The sequence below is a fragment of the Moschus berezovskii genome, chromosome 6 (genome assembly GCF_049115385.1).
Source record: "Moschus berezovskii isolate FMDL1 chromosome 6, NW_MosBer_1.0, whole genome shotgun sequence".
In the NCBI taxonomy this organism is placed as follows: Eukaryota; Metazoa; Chordata; class Mammalia; order Artiodactyla; family Moschidae; genus Moschus; species Moschus berezovskii.
The window spans coordinates 79,017,315-79,030,687 of NC_142465.1; the positions used below are offsets into that span (position 1 = coordinate 79,017,315).

General features: G+C 41.2%; 1 protein-coding gene across 22 annotated transcripts in view; it reads right to left on the reverse strand.

Moving 5' to 3' along the window:
- RBFOX2 (RNA binding fox-1 homolog 2) overlaps positions 1 to 13,373 on the reverse strand; it is a 299,196-nt gene that overhangs the window by 232,334 nt on the left and 53,489 nt on the right. The window contains exon 1 of one of the 22 annotated variants that reach the window (XM_088837173.1): positions 1,169 to 1,323. The exons of the other annotated variants lie outside the window; for them this stretch is intronic. Within the exon in view, the coding sequence (XP_088693299.1) occupies positions 1,169 to 1,210 (42 nt within the window). The 5' untranslated portion in view covers positions 1,211 to 1,323. Of the gene's footprint in view, positions 1 to 1,168; positions 1,324 to 13,373 lie in introns of those variants that run through there. 22 annotated transcript variants of the gene reach the window in all.

Genomic DNA, 13,373 nt, shown 5'->3' on the forward strand with positions numbered 1-13,373 from the left:
CCCTCAGCACCACACTGTAAGGTTGGTATTCATAGCACTACCATCCCTGTTTTAGACATAAGGAAACCAATGCACCACGAGACTGCTAGCTGTCCAAGGTCAGTCACTGAGTAGGAGAACAGGGTGCAGACCTAAAGTCAATCTGTGCCCTCAGACACACCACAGAACACTCTTCTTCCTCATATGCTTTCATCAATCATGTAGCCACTGCCAAACTACATAATCTAGGAGCTCTTGATCTGAAAATGAAAACGCCTTCAGAAACTAAACCTATGACTTTAAATATCCTTAACTGGGACAAAAGCTCATCGTTTGAACATAGATTTGATTTCTTGACAACCCCAAATCAGGAAAAGTCAATTCAAAGAAAGCCAGTGTCTGATCAAGCTAGGAATTCTTTTTAAATAAAAAATGCGGTGTCAGGTATTAAAAATGTTTTCCTCATCACTCATCTCTGAAGCTGATTCCAAAGGAGAGTTCTTTATGTTTTGCACAGTGGTTATATCACCACAGTCAAAGTGGCTATTTTGAAAGACAATATTCACCTGGATGCACATATTCAGTTGTATTTGTTTTTTAGAATATTTGGCCCCTCAGTCATTCCAAAAGAAACACATTTGCCCTTCAGCATCAGTCCAGACACGCACGCGTATGTTCAGAATGACTGTCCTGAAGCATGCCGTTTTCTGCTGCAAAAGCAACGCTTTTTCTTTCAAATTTTTAAAAAATAAAAACCGTGCTTTATTTATACACACCCATTCATAGAAAAATAAACACAACAATCAAGCATTAATAATAAAGCACTGAACTGCATGCAGTACCATAAAAGGCATCCTACAAAGGCAAATATAGATCCAAAATAGGTGCACAAATACCCTCACATACAAGGGATAAAGGCACACACAAATACTACAGGGAACAGAACTCTAAGAAGGTACTATATTTCAACATCTAGATTAGCTCCTTTGTTCCTTTTGACAAAGAAAATATTCTGCAAATTCAGAATGATATACAGATTTTTAAAAAGCAGGCATTAACGCAGATCAGCACGATTCCACACAACCAACCTCTCTGCTTGAACTGGACTCCCCACACCTTAGTGAAGCCACAATTCCCTTGCACAAACTCCCATCCACCACCCCCCACGCACACCCAACTCCCCACCAACCTCACAGGGGTTCCTGGGCTGGTCCATGGAATCTGATGACATCACTCTCTCTTCCTTCCTGGAATTCTAAACCCTGCTGCTCTCCCCTTGCACACAGCTACCATCTCCATGGCAACCTCACCTCCTCCTGCTTCCCTATTGGCTTCATGGAGCAGGATACACAAAAAGGTTTTCCGTTCTCCCCTCACCACCCGCCCCCAAAAAAATGATGCTTTCAACAGGAACCTGTGCTAAATTTAGCTACTTGGGATTCAGAGTCCTATGACTAAGAAAACACAGAGAAACGTCCTCCTTCCTACATTCCACCCTCCTCCTTCCAACCCCACCCCAAAGTGGCTGCTTCACCTCCTCCTCTCTGGCCCCCAACCTAAAGCAAGTAATGGTATCTGCTGAGCATTAAAAACATCTGGACTGTCCCACATATAAGGCTGGCACAGAGAAAATTCTCAGCCTCCTCTTCTCGCAACAAGGGGGGAAAAAAGAACAAAAATAAAAGTACGCACTGGTCAAAAAACCAGTTAGGACATGTCACGGAGTATCAGTCTTCTGTTGTTTCCTTCCATCCCAAGCCAAGGATCCGAAACTCTGTGCCTAGAGGCAGAATTCCTAAGTCTCTAACCACTTAGAAGACCAATTCTCTCCCTATTTGCTTGATATTATTTCCTCCAGCAGAGGGAAAACAGGAGGAAGAAAAGGGGAGAAAAATGAAGTTGAAAGACTGCACACTTCAGGGACCAAACATGCTAATCCTAGAACCACAAATCATGGGTCAAATTTTCCATCCCAGAGACTGACCTGCTACGTAAACTAAAGCAAGTTCTGACATCCCTCATGTCAAAAGAAGCTTCCACACAGGATGTTTTAAGAATTACTGACAAAATTAATGTAAAGTAGTTTAAGTCCCTGGGCCAAAGGGACTGAATAAAGTGTAAGCTGACATCTCAGTAGTAGTGAAATTCTTGTGGACATTAACAGAAATCAACTATCCACAAAGGAAGAACATGCCAACTTCTAAAAAATAATCCGTTCATAATCACAGATATAGCACAAAGTATACATAACTTCTTGAATCACAGAAAGCTCCCCCAAAGGTCTCTACTTCTAGTAAAATCCAGCTGATTTTTGACTAGTTCTCAACTTTGGAGCTGGCCCCGCCCTTTCTTTGCCTAGTCCTAACTTTAATTTTGAACTGCCACTCACTTTCCCTAAATGACTCAGTATGGACCAAGGTTTCATTTTCCAGTGCAGCTGCCCATTTCTAAGGACATAACTTTTTCTCAGAGCCATATTTGATAGCTAAATGCTGAGTCAACCCAGTGGCCAGTCATATATGACTCTAAAGGACAAAGCATTAATTGTAACCAAGTATAAGGCTCCAAGCAGGTCAGAGCCTTATAGTATGAAAAGGATTGGATTAAAATAAGACACACCCAGAAAAACTGTGTTTTGGGTTTGCAGGGCGGAGACTCTGCTCCAGGGCACCAACTCTCCAGTGAAAAAACAGACATGAAAGGAAAATGATTTCATGCAATAAGAAATAGTCATTTGCCCCAAACAGAACTTAAAAAATTTGGAACTTTCAGCAAAGTCCAAATGCCCCACTAGTTAACACACAGGCATCCAGAATAAGCTTCACAACTGCTATAGAAGACAGCAAAGGACACAGTATTTGCTAGTAAACAACTGAAACTCACATGGGGAGGCAGATAAGGGGAGGAGGAGATGGAGGAGGAACACAGCGCGACATGTCCATCTCTGAGACCTCTGCTTCCTTATCGCACTCCACGTGGACTCCGTAACAAACCATTCCCTGTGTGATACCACTGGTCAGACGGTTCCACAGGCTAAATATGATGAACGCTCTTCTAACAATTCTCCTTAATAAACAAAGAGAAGGTCACTTACTTTCCTCCACAATAGGAAGACTGAAGCAGTTTCCAAGATTGCCCATCCAATCAACTACGGAGCTTGACTTACATTAGCTATCATCATGAAATCTATCAACAGTGGCCTGGACTAAGCTGACTGCTGCAAATAAAACTGTATTTATGTGGCTCAGATGGTAAATGCGGGAGACCCAGGTTCAATCCCTGGATCGGGAAAATCCCCTGGAGAAGGAAATGGCAACCTACTCCAGTACTCTTGCCTGGAAAATCCCATGGATGGAGGAGCCTAGTAGGCTACAGTCCATTGGGTCACAAGGAGTCAGACACAACTGAGCGACTTCACTTTCATTCAAACACCCATTAAAGTGCACTTATCATATTGCCAGAAGTTTCGTATGGAATGTTATTAACTCTCAAAAATAAATAAAAAACTACAATTTGCATATATTCTTACCTCTCTTAGCACACAGATAAACAACAATTCCAGAGAAGTCAATGTGACCACAATCATATAACTCATTATTTAATTTTTTTAAAAGCCAAGATTCTAACCTGGGTCTGTTTGAACTCACAGCCTGTGTCTTTTCTGCTTGGCCTCCCATTTATAGACAGTTTGGGGTGGAAAGAAACAGTCAGAAATCACTATGTATCTGTGTTTTCTTATATCATCAATAAAATACAGGCTGCTTAACATCAAGGTCAAAGTCACACTTTTTAGGTAACACTGAACTGAACTGAACTGAACAGTTTTAAATCCCGAGCAGGCACTCCATACTTATTCATTTCTTAATCTAATCCTATTAGTCTAAACTTCTGGACAAATGGCAACGATTCTACTCACATCTTTTAAAATTAAAATTGGCTTGAGAAATTATATGCTGAAGTGAAATGATAAAACTTCAGATAACATATTCTGGAATTTAACTTTATAATATTCAAGATGAACAAAATTATCACTGGCTAATGCCTACACAGGCCCAATTATAACATCCTGATGCTGACAGAGTCTCATCTGCTGGTTTTAATCTGTAAACCCTGTGCAGTCAAGATCTATATGTTAGATTTACGATTTCTAAATTCTGCACATAGAACCAGAATATTTCAAAGTGTTTCTCCAGGGATTCCACTAAAATTGTATCAGCTGTTAGAGGACAATGCTAAAGAGGCCAAGGTCACATGTCTGATACCCATGTGAACCAGTTAGCATCACTCTCTCCTCCTCTCACAATATGCCCTCTGCTGTAAATACACACTCCTGTATCTAACAATATCAAATATTATAACTGACTTCTAATCTGCAGAAAACAGCTATCGTCTTTCAGAAAATATGCCCAATCATTCATCCTTTCAATATTCATTGAACCTCTACCACAGGTCAATTGATAAATCTCAAAAGGCTAGTACTAGAAGACAAATAAACAGTTATGTGTGGTATGTGACATGGCAGAGACGAATATATATGGTAAAATGAGAGGACATGAGAGACATGGGGACCTCCAGCAAGCGTCATGGGAAAGGAATTTCAGGAGTTCCCTAAGATAGGTAAGGGCCTTCCAGGGATAGAGAATGAATTTTTACGATGGTATGGTCAGAAGACAAGATGGAAAACTTAGGAGGACTTTCAAGTACTTAACTAAGGCCAGGCTGAGAGCTGAAAGAGATGACCTGTTGGGAGAAGTCAATGCAACAGGATTCTCTACCTCAACAAGGTTAGGTTTTCCTAAACTGCCTTATTTTGAGTTAACTTCCAGAGTAAAGGAGGGAAATTTTTTTAGTATCATGTGAAGAGTTCCTATCTTTTTAGTTGCCATGATAAAGGTCAATAAAACGCCTCTCCACAGCAAAAGAAACCACCAACAAAATGAAAAGGCAACCTACCGTATAGAAGAAGAGATTTGCAAATCATGTATCTGACAATATACAGGATCAGATGAGGTTAATAACCAAAATACACAGAGAACCCATATCAGGTGGGGTTAATATCCAAAATATAAAAAGAACCCATACAACTCAATAGCAAAACAAACAATCTGATTATAAAATGAGAAGGGGATCTAAATAGACATTTTTCCAACAAAAACCTACAGATGGCCAACAGGTACACGAAAAGCTGCTAAACATTCACAGATCATCAGGGAAATGAAAGTCAAAACCTTAATGAAGTATCATCTCACACCTGATAGGATGGCTATTATCAGAAAGACAAGAAATTACAAGGATGTGGAGATAAGGGACCCTTTGTGCACTGCTGGTGGGAATGTTAAGTGTTGCACGCACTATGGAAAACAGTATGGAGGTTCCTCAAACAATTAAAAATAGGACTACCATATGATCCAGTAATTCCATGTCTGGGTATTTATCCGAAAGAAACAAAAGCACTGCACTAATTCTAAAAGTATCCACACACCCAAGTTCACTGTAGCATTATTTACAAAAGCCAAGACATGGAGACAACCCAAGTATCCACTGATGGACGGATGAATGAAGAAAATGTGGTGTATAAATATACACAATAGAATATGATTTAGCGATAAAAAGAAGAAAATCTTGATGTCTGCAACAACAAAGATGAATCTTGAGGGCATGAGGATAAGTGAAAAAATTCACACAGAGAAAGATGAACACTCTAAGACCTCATTTACATGAGCAATCTTAAACAAACAAAACAAAAAAATATCCTAACAGAGAACAGACTGGTGGTTGGGGTGAGAGATGGGTGAAGATGGTCAAAAGGTACAAACTTCCAGTTACAAAGTAAATAAGAAATGGGGATGTTAACAGACAGCATGGTGACTACAGTTAATAATACTCTACTATATATCTGAAAGTTGTTAGGAGAGTATAGATCTTAAAAATTCTTACCGCAAGAAAAAAATTTTGTGTGGTGATGTATGTTAACTAGCCATATTATAGTGATCATTTGCTATGTACACATATTTCAATGTTATATTTCAATTACATCTTAATTTTTTTAAAAGAATAAAGCTTAAAAGGAGGTGTATTCTTCTGAAAATGAAGCCTTTAGTGACTGAGAATATTTAATGAAGAGGTTCTTCTATTTGTAGAGCAAATTCCCAATTTGCTGTTCTGTGAGGCAGAGTGAAAGTTTCCTTATTCCTCTCAGAGAACTGGTTTAAACAGTGATCAGCGGAGTTGATTCATCATTTGAAACTCGATAGGTTGACTATTTGACAAGCATATTTACATTAATAAAAGAAGCATCTTCACGTCCATACAACATCTCTAATACATAAACACATAAATGCATGTGGGTTCCCACAACCTAAGCATCCCAGGTGGCACAGTGGTAAAGAATCCACCTGCCAATGCAGGAGACTCAAAAGACATGGGTTTAGTCCCCAGGTGGAGAAGATTCCCTGGAGGAGGGCAAAGCAAACCACTCCAGTATTCTTGCCTGGAAAATCCCATGGATGGAGGAGCCTGGTGGGCTACAGTCCATGGGGTTCTAAAAGTTGACTACTGAGCGACTGAACATACACACAACCTGCCAATTTTGGCAGGCAAAGGAGTAGTGTATGTATGAGAGAACCTGATGCTGAGAAAGACTGAAGACAGGAGGAACAGGGTGGACAACAGAGAACAAGATGGTGGGATGGCATCACCAACTCAATGGACATGAGTTCGAACAAATTCAGGGAGATGGTGAAGGACAGGGAAGCCTGGTGTGTTGCAGTCCATGGGGTTGCAGAGAGTTTATACAACTTAGCAACTTAACAAAAACAGCAATGTATGAGAGAGAGAAAGCCATCTATAGGCTAAAACACTCACAGGTCAAAAGTGGAATCTAATTTTTAAGCAAACTTTTTAACGAAGTGACTATATATACAGAAATGGGAAAAATAATCAGAAGCATACAACTCAGTGAATTTCCACGAAGTGAACCCACCCATGTAAACAAGTTTCTAGGTTTAAAAAAAAAAAAAAAAAGAACACTATCAGCACCCTGTATAGAGCAGCTCTATACAGTCAGCAAAAAAACAAGACTGGGAGCTGACTGTGGATCATGAACTCCTTACTGCCAAATTCAGACTGAAATTGAAGACAGTGGAGAAAACCACTAGACCATTCAGATATGACCTAAATCAAATCCCTTACAACTATACAGTGGAAGTGAGAAATAGATCGAAGGGATTAGATCCGATAAGAGTACCTGATGAACTACGGACAGAGGTTCGTGGCACTGTACAGGAGACAGGAACCAAGACCATCCCCATGGAAAAGAAAAAAGCAAAATGGCTGTCTGAGAAGGCCTTACAAATAGCTGTGAAGAGAAGAGAAGCAAAAGGCAAAGGAGAAAAGGGAAGATACACCCATTTGAATGCAGAGTTCCAAAGAATAGCAAGGAGAGATAAGAAAGTCCTCCTCAGTGATCAATGCAAAGAAATAGAGGAAAACAATAGAATGGGAAAGACTAGAGATCTCCTCAAGAAAATCAGAGGTACCAGGGGAACATTTCATGCACAGATTGGCTCGATAAAGGACAGAAATGGTAGGGACCTAAGAGAAGCAGAAGATATTAAGAAGAGGTGGCAAGAATACACAGAAGAACTGTACAAAAAAGATCTTCACAATCCAGATAATCATGATGGTGTGATCACTCACCTAGAGACAGACATCCTGGAATGCAAATTCAAGTAGGGCCTTAGGAAGCATAGCTAGCGGAGGTGATGGAATTCTTGTTGAGCTATTTCAAATCCTAGATGATGATGCTGTGGAAGTGCTGCACTCAATATGCCAGCAAATTTAGAAAACTCAGCAGTGGCCACAGGACTGGAAAAGATCAGTCTTCATTCCAATCCCAAAGAAAGGCAATGTCAAAGAATGCTCAAACTACCGCACAACTGCACTCATCTCACGCTAGTAAAGTAATGCTCAAAGTTCTCCAAGCCAGGCTTCAACAGTACATGAACCGTGAACTTCCAGATGTTCAAGCTGGTTTTAGAAAAGGCAGAGGAACCAGAGATCAAATTGCCAACATCCGCTGGATCATCGAAACAGCAAGAGAGTTCCAGAAAAATATCTACTTCTACTTTATTGACTAAGGCAAAGCCTTTGACTGTGTGGACCAAAACAAACTGTGGAAAATTCTGAAAGAGGTGGGAATACCAGACCACCTGACCTGCCTCTTGAGAAACCTGTATGCAGGTCAGGAAGCAACAGTTAGAACTGGACATGGAACAACAGACTGGTTCCAAATAGGAAAAGGAGTATGTCGAGGCTGTACTGTCACCCTGCTTATTTAACTTCTATGCAGAGTACATCATGAGAAACGCTGGGCTGGAGAAAGCACAAGCTGGAATCAAGACTGCCAGGAGAAATATCAATAACCTCAGATATGCTGATGACACCACCCTTATGGCAGAAAGCAAAGAAGAACTAAAGACTCTTGATGAAAGTGAAAGAAAAGAGTGAAAAGGCTGGCTTAAAGCTCAACATTCAGAAAACGAAGATCATGGCATCTGGTCCCATCACTTCATGGCAAATAGATGGGGAAACAGTGGGAACAGTGACTGACTTTATTTTTTGGGCTCCAAAATCACTGCAGATGCTGATTGCAGCCAGGAAATTAAAAGATGCTTACTTGTTGGAACAAAAGTGATGACCAACCTAGACAGCATATTAAAAAGCAGAGACATTACTTTGCCTACCAAGGTCCGTCTAGACAAGGCTATGGTTTTTCCAGTGGTCATGTATGGATGTGAGAGTTGGACTATAAAGAAAGTTGAGCGCTGAAGAATTGATGCTTTTGAACTGTGGTGCTGGAGAAGACTCTTAAAAGTTCTTGGACTGCAAGATCAAACCAGTCCTAAATATTCACTGGATAGACTGATTCTGAAACTGAAACTCTAATATACTGGCCACCTGATGCGAAGAACTGACTCATGTGAAGAGACCCTGATGCTGGGAAAGATTGAAGACAGGAGGAAATGGGGACGACAGAGGATGAGACGGTTGGATGCCATCACTGACTCGATGGACGCCATCACTGACTCGATGGACGCCATCACTGACTCGATGGACATGAGTTTGAATAAACTCCGGGAGTTGGTGATGGACAGGGAGGCCTGGTGTGCTGCAGTCCATGGGGTCACAAAGAGTCAGACACAACTGAGCGACTGAACTGATCAGCACCCTGGAAGCCCATTCAGGGCACTGGCAAAGTCACTCCTACCAGCTCACAGGAATGACTGTAACACCACAGATTCAATCTGCCTGTTTTTAAGTTTCATACAAATGAAATCACACATTATATACTTTGGGGCTGGCTTCTTACAGTCCACATCATATTTGTGAAACCATTTCATCCGTTGAACAGAGCAACAGTTCATTCATTGTCAATACTGTCAAGTATTCTGTTTTATAAATATAATTTTAACTTACTGAAAAATATTTTAGTACCGTTGAAAGGCAACTGTGTTATTTCTAGTTTGGGGCTATTACTAAAAACACTGCTATGTACATCCTTGCACATATTGTTTGGTGCACATGTGTACACATTGCGTATATCTGCAGTGGAATTGCTGATCACAGGGCACACTAACATTCAGCTTTGGCAGATATTTGCAACTGCCTGTTTTCCAAAGTTGTTCCAACAAACATCCTCAATAGCAGTGTGTGAGGGCTCCTGATGCTGAACAACCGAATTAACACCTGGTAACATCTGTCTCTTTCATTTCAGTCATTCTGGAGACTGTAGCAGCATCTCACTGTGGTCATTTGCTTTATCCTGAAGATTAATTTGATGATAACCACTTCAGGGGCATTTGGATATCATCTTTTGTGAAGTACCTACCTACTTTTTTTTTTCCTGGCCTGTTCAAAGATTGATTTATAGGACCTCTTTTATATATTGATTTATTTATATGCTGTGGATCTGAGCCAGACACCTACATTGCAAATATCTTCTCCTACTCTGTGGTATGCCTTTTTACTTTCTTAATGGTGCATTTAAATGAAAAGATGGTGCTAACCGATTCAATGGACATGAGTTTGAATAAGCTCCGGGAATTGGTGATGGACAGGGAAGCCTGACATGCTGCAGTCCATAGGGTTGCAAAAAGTCAGACACAACTGAGCGACTGAACTGAACTGACTGACGTCAAAGCTCAAAAATAACAATCCTCCACCACCCACAACTCTCCAAGCACATTTCTACTTCACTAAGGAACAGTGAACTGTGGTGCTGGAGAAGACTCTTGAGAGTCCGTTGGACAGGAAGGAAATCAAACCAGTCAATCCTAAAGGAAATCAACTCTGAATATTCACTGGAAGGACTGATGCTGAAGCTCCAATACTTGGTCACATAATGCAAAGAGACAACTCGTTGAAAAAGACCTGATGCTGAAAAGATTGAAGACAGAAGAGGGTGGCAGAGGATGAGATGGTTAGATAGCATCACCGACTCATAGGACATGACTGAGCAAACTCTGGGAGAGCGTGAAGGGCAGGGAAGGGTGTGTGCTGCAGTCCATGGGGTTGCAAAGAGTTGGACACAACTTAGCAACTGAACAACAAGAAGGAACAGAAGGACAAAGAATTACTTTATTACAGCTACTGCTTCAATGTGCTGTGCTGTGCTTAGTCGCTCAGTACTGTCCAGCTCTTTGAGACCGCATGGACTGTAGCCCGCCAGGCTCCTCTGTCCACAGGGATTCTCCACGCAAGAATACTGAAGTGGGTTGCCATGCCCTCCTCCAGGGGATTTTCCCAACCTAGGGATCGAACCCAGGTCTCCCACATTGCAGGCAGATTCTTCACCATCTGAGCCACCAGGGAAACCCATGAATACTAGAGTGGGCAGTTTCCCGGGAAAACAGTTTTCCAGGGAATCTGCCTCACCCAGGAATCGAACGTGGGTCTCCTGCATTATAGGCAGATTCCCTACCAGCTGAACTACCCAGGAAGCTCTACTGCTTCAATGCACACATCTAAAAACCATACCATTTACCAACTTTCAAAAGTGTAGACCAAATGCCCTAGTAAGATTCAGTTCAGTTCAGTCGCTCAGCCATGTCCGACTCTTTGCGACCCTATGGACTGCAACATGCCAGGCTTCCCTGTCCATCACCAACCCCCGGAACTTGCTCAAACTCATGTCTATCGAGTTGGTGATGCCATCCAACCATCTCATCTTTTATCGTCCCCTTCTCCTCCTGTCTTCAATCTTTCCCAGAATAAGGATCTTTTCTAATGAGTCAGTTCTTTTCATCAGGTATACAAGGTATTGGAGTTTCAGCTTTGGCATCAGTTTTTCCAATGAATATTCAGGACTGATTTCCTTTAGGATGGACTGGTTTGATCTCCTTGCAGTCCAAGGGACTCTCTAATAACTCTCATAAGGTTAACAGCTATAGTTTCAGTATTTTATAGCTCAACTACCTAAAAGAAATAACTGAATCCAGAAACCATGCAATATTTTCCAGAATGAAAAAAAATATCATTCTAGTTACAGAAGAATGTGGCAGAGAAGGGGAAAATAAATATATACATGTATATACAAACACAGGCTTCTCAGGTGGCACAGTGGTAAAGAATTCACCTGTCAATGAAGGAAATGCAGGAGACTCCAGTTTGATGCTTCAGTTGGAGAGATCCCCTGGAGTAGAAAATGGCAACCCACTCCAGTATTTTTGCCCGGAAAATTTTATGGACAGAGGAGCCTGGTGGGCTACAGTCCATGGGGTCGCAAAGAGTTAAACACAGCTGAGCACACTCACACCCACACATACACACTCACACACCCATAGAACTCTACACTTTTTTCCTATACTGTTTTCTAATTTTCTTACCCACTGTTACTTAACTTTTTCTTCCTGGACTTGGGGACAAAGATTACTTAAAAAGGAAAAGCCAAGTGTGACCCCTTCATCAAGATAAATTTAAGAAAGGTCAATTCCAGGATAAGAAGTTAGAACCAATAAACCAATTAAGACGAGCAGAGAGTTTTTAAACCAGAGTCATCGAGTTTTCTTTATTCTCTTTTGTAACAAGCATTAAAACAGAATTATGCTACTCTTCTGAATATGTAGAACAGGAGAGAAATGAGGAAGTCTGCTAATTTTAGAGGTCAAGGTAGACCAGATGCTTCATGGCCTGGAATTCTAAGCCTTAAACATATTTTTTGAAATGATGCAAGAATCCATTAGCAGAACTCAAGTGATGACCACAAGATAAGATGTTTTACTAATTTATGACAAGAAGAAAAGAATACTAAGGGATTAAAACTCTTTTATCCAGAAAGTTTTCAAGTCTCTACTCTGACCTAAAATAATAGGCAAAATAAAAGGCAACTAAGATTTAAGATTTTCAGCAGGAACTATAATTTCCCATGATAGTTATTCATTCAACAAACTTTTATGATAGGTACACCTACTAGCCTAGTTTCCATGTACACAGTATTAAAAAAAGGGCACAGTCCTTGCCTTCATAAGTATAGCCAAGTTGGGGGAAAATATTTTAACCAAGTAAACAAACAAATATTTAGCTACAAATTACAATAAACGCTTAAAAAAAAATGGTGGTAGATGTACTTTGGGTTAAAGACAGCCTCCTCAGGAAGATGACATCTAAGCTAAGAGGAAAACAATGAAAGAAGTCATCCTAGTGATCCTAACCAAACATGCCTGGTTGATTCACCCCTATCAGTTCTAACTCACTTCTCCCAAGGTCTATGATAACTCCACACCTCCCACCCCTGCAATCTAGCCCTCCATTCTGAGTTCTGTCTCTGCCCAAACACATCAGCAAGGCTTCATGGTGTGGCCTGCTTGAACCAAGGACTGAAACTGGGTACTTCTCATGCTAAACTACATCCAGTGTTTGACACGTGTGCAAACCAGAGAGTGGACAGCCACCAAGGTGAGCAGAGGGCTCAAGGGCCCCCCATCTAGTTTTCCTCCACTCTGCCTCAGAAGACCAGTTCAGTTCAGTTCAGTCGCTCAGTTGTGTCCGACTCTTTGTGACCCCATGAATCACAGCACACCAGGCCTCCCTGTCCATCACAAACTCCCGGAGTTCACTCAAACTCATGTCCATCGAGTCAGTGATGCCATCCAGCCATCTCATTCTCTGTCGTCCCCTTCTCCTCCCACCCCCAATCCTTCCCAGCATCAGAGTCTTTTCCATTGAGTCAACTCTTCGCATGAGGTGGCCAAAGTATTGGAGTTTCAGCTTTAGCATCAGTCCTTCCAATGAACACCCACGACTGATCTCCTTTAGAATGGACTGGTTGGACCTCCTTGCAGTCCAAGGGACTCTCAAGGGTCTTCTCCAGCACCACAGTTCAAAAGCATCAATTC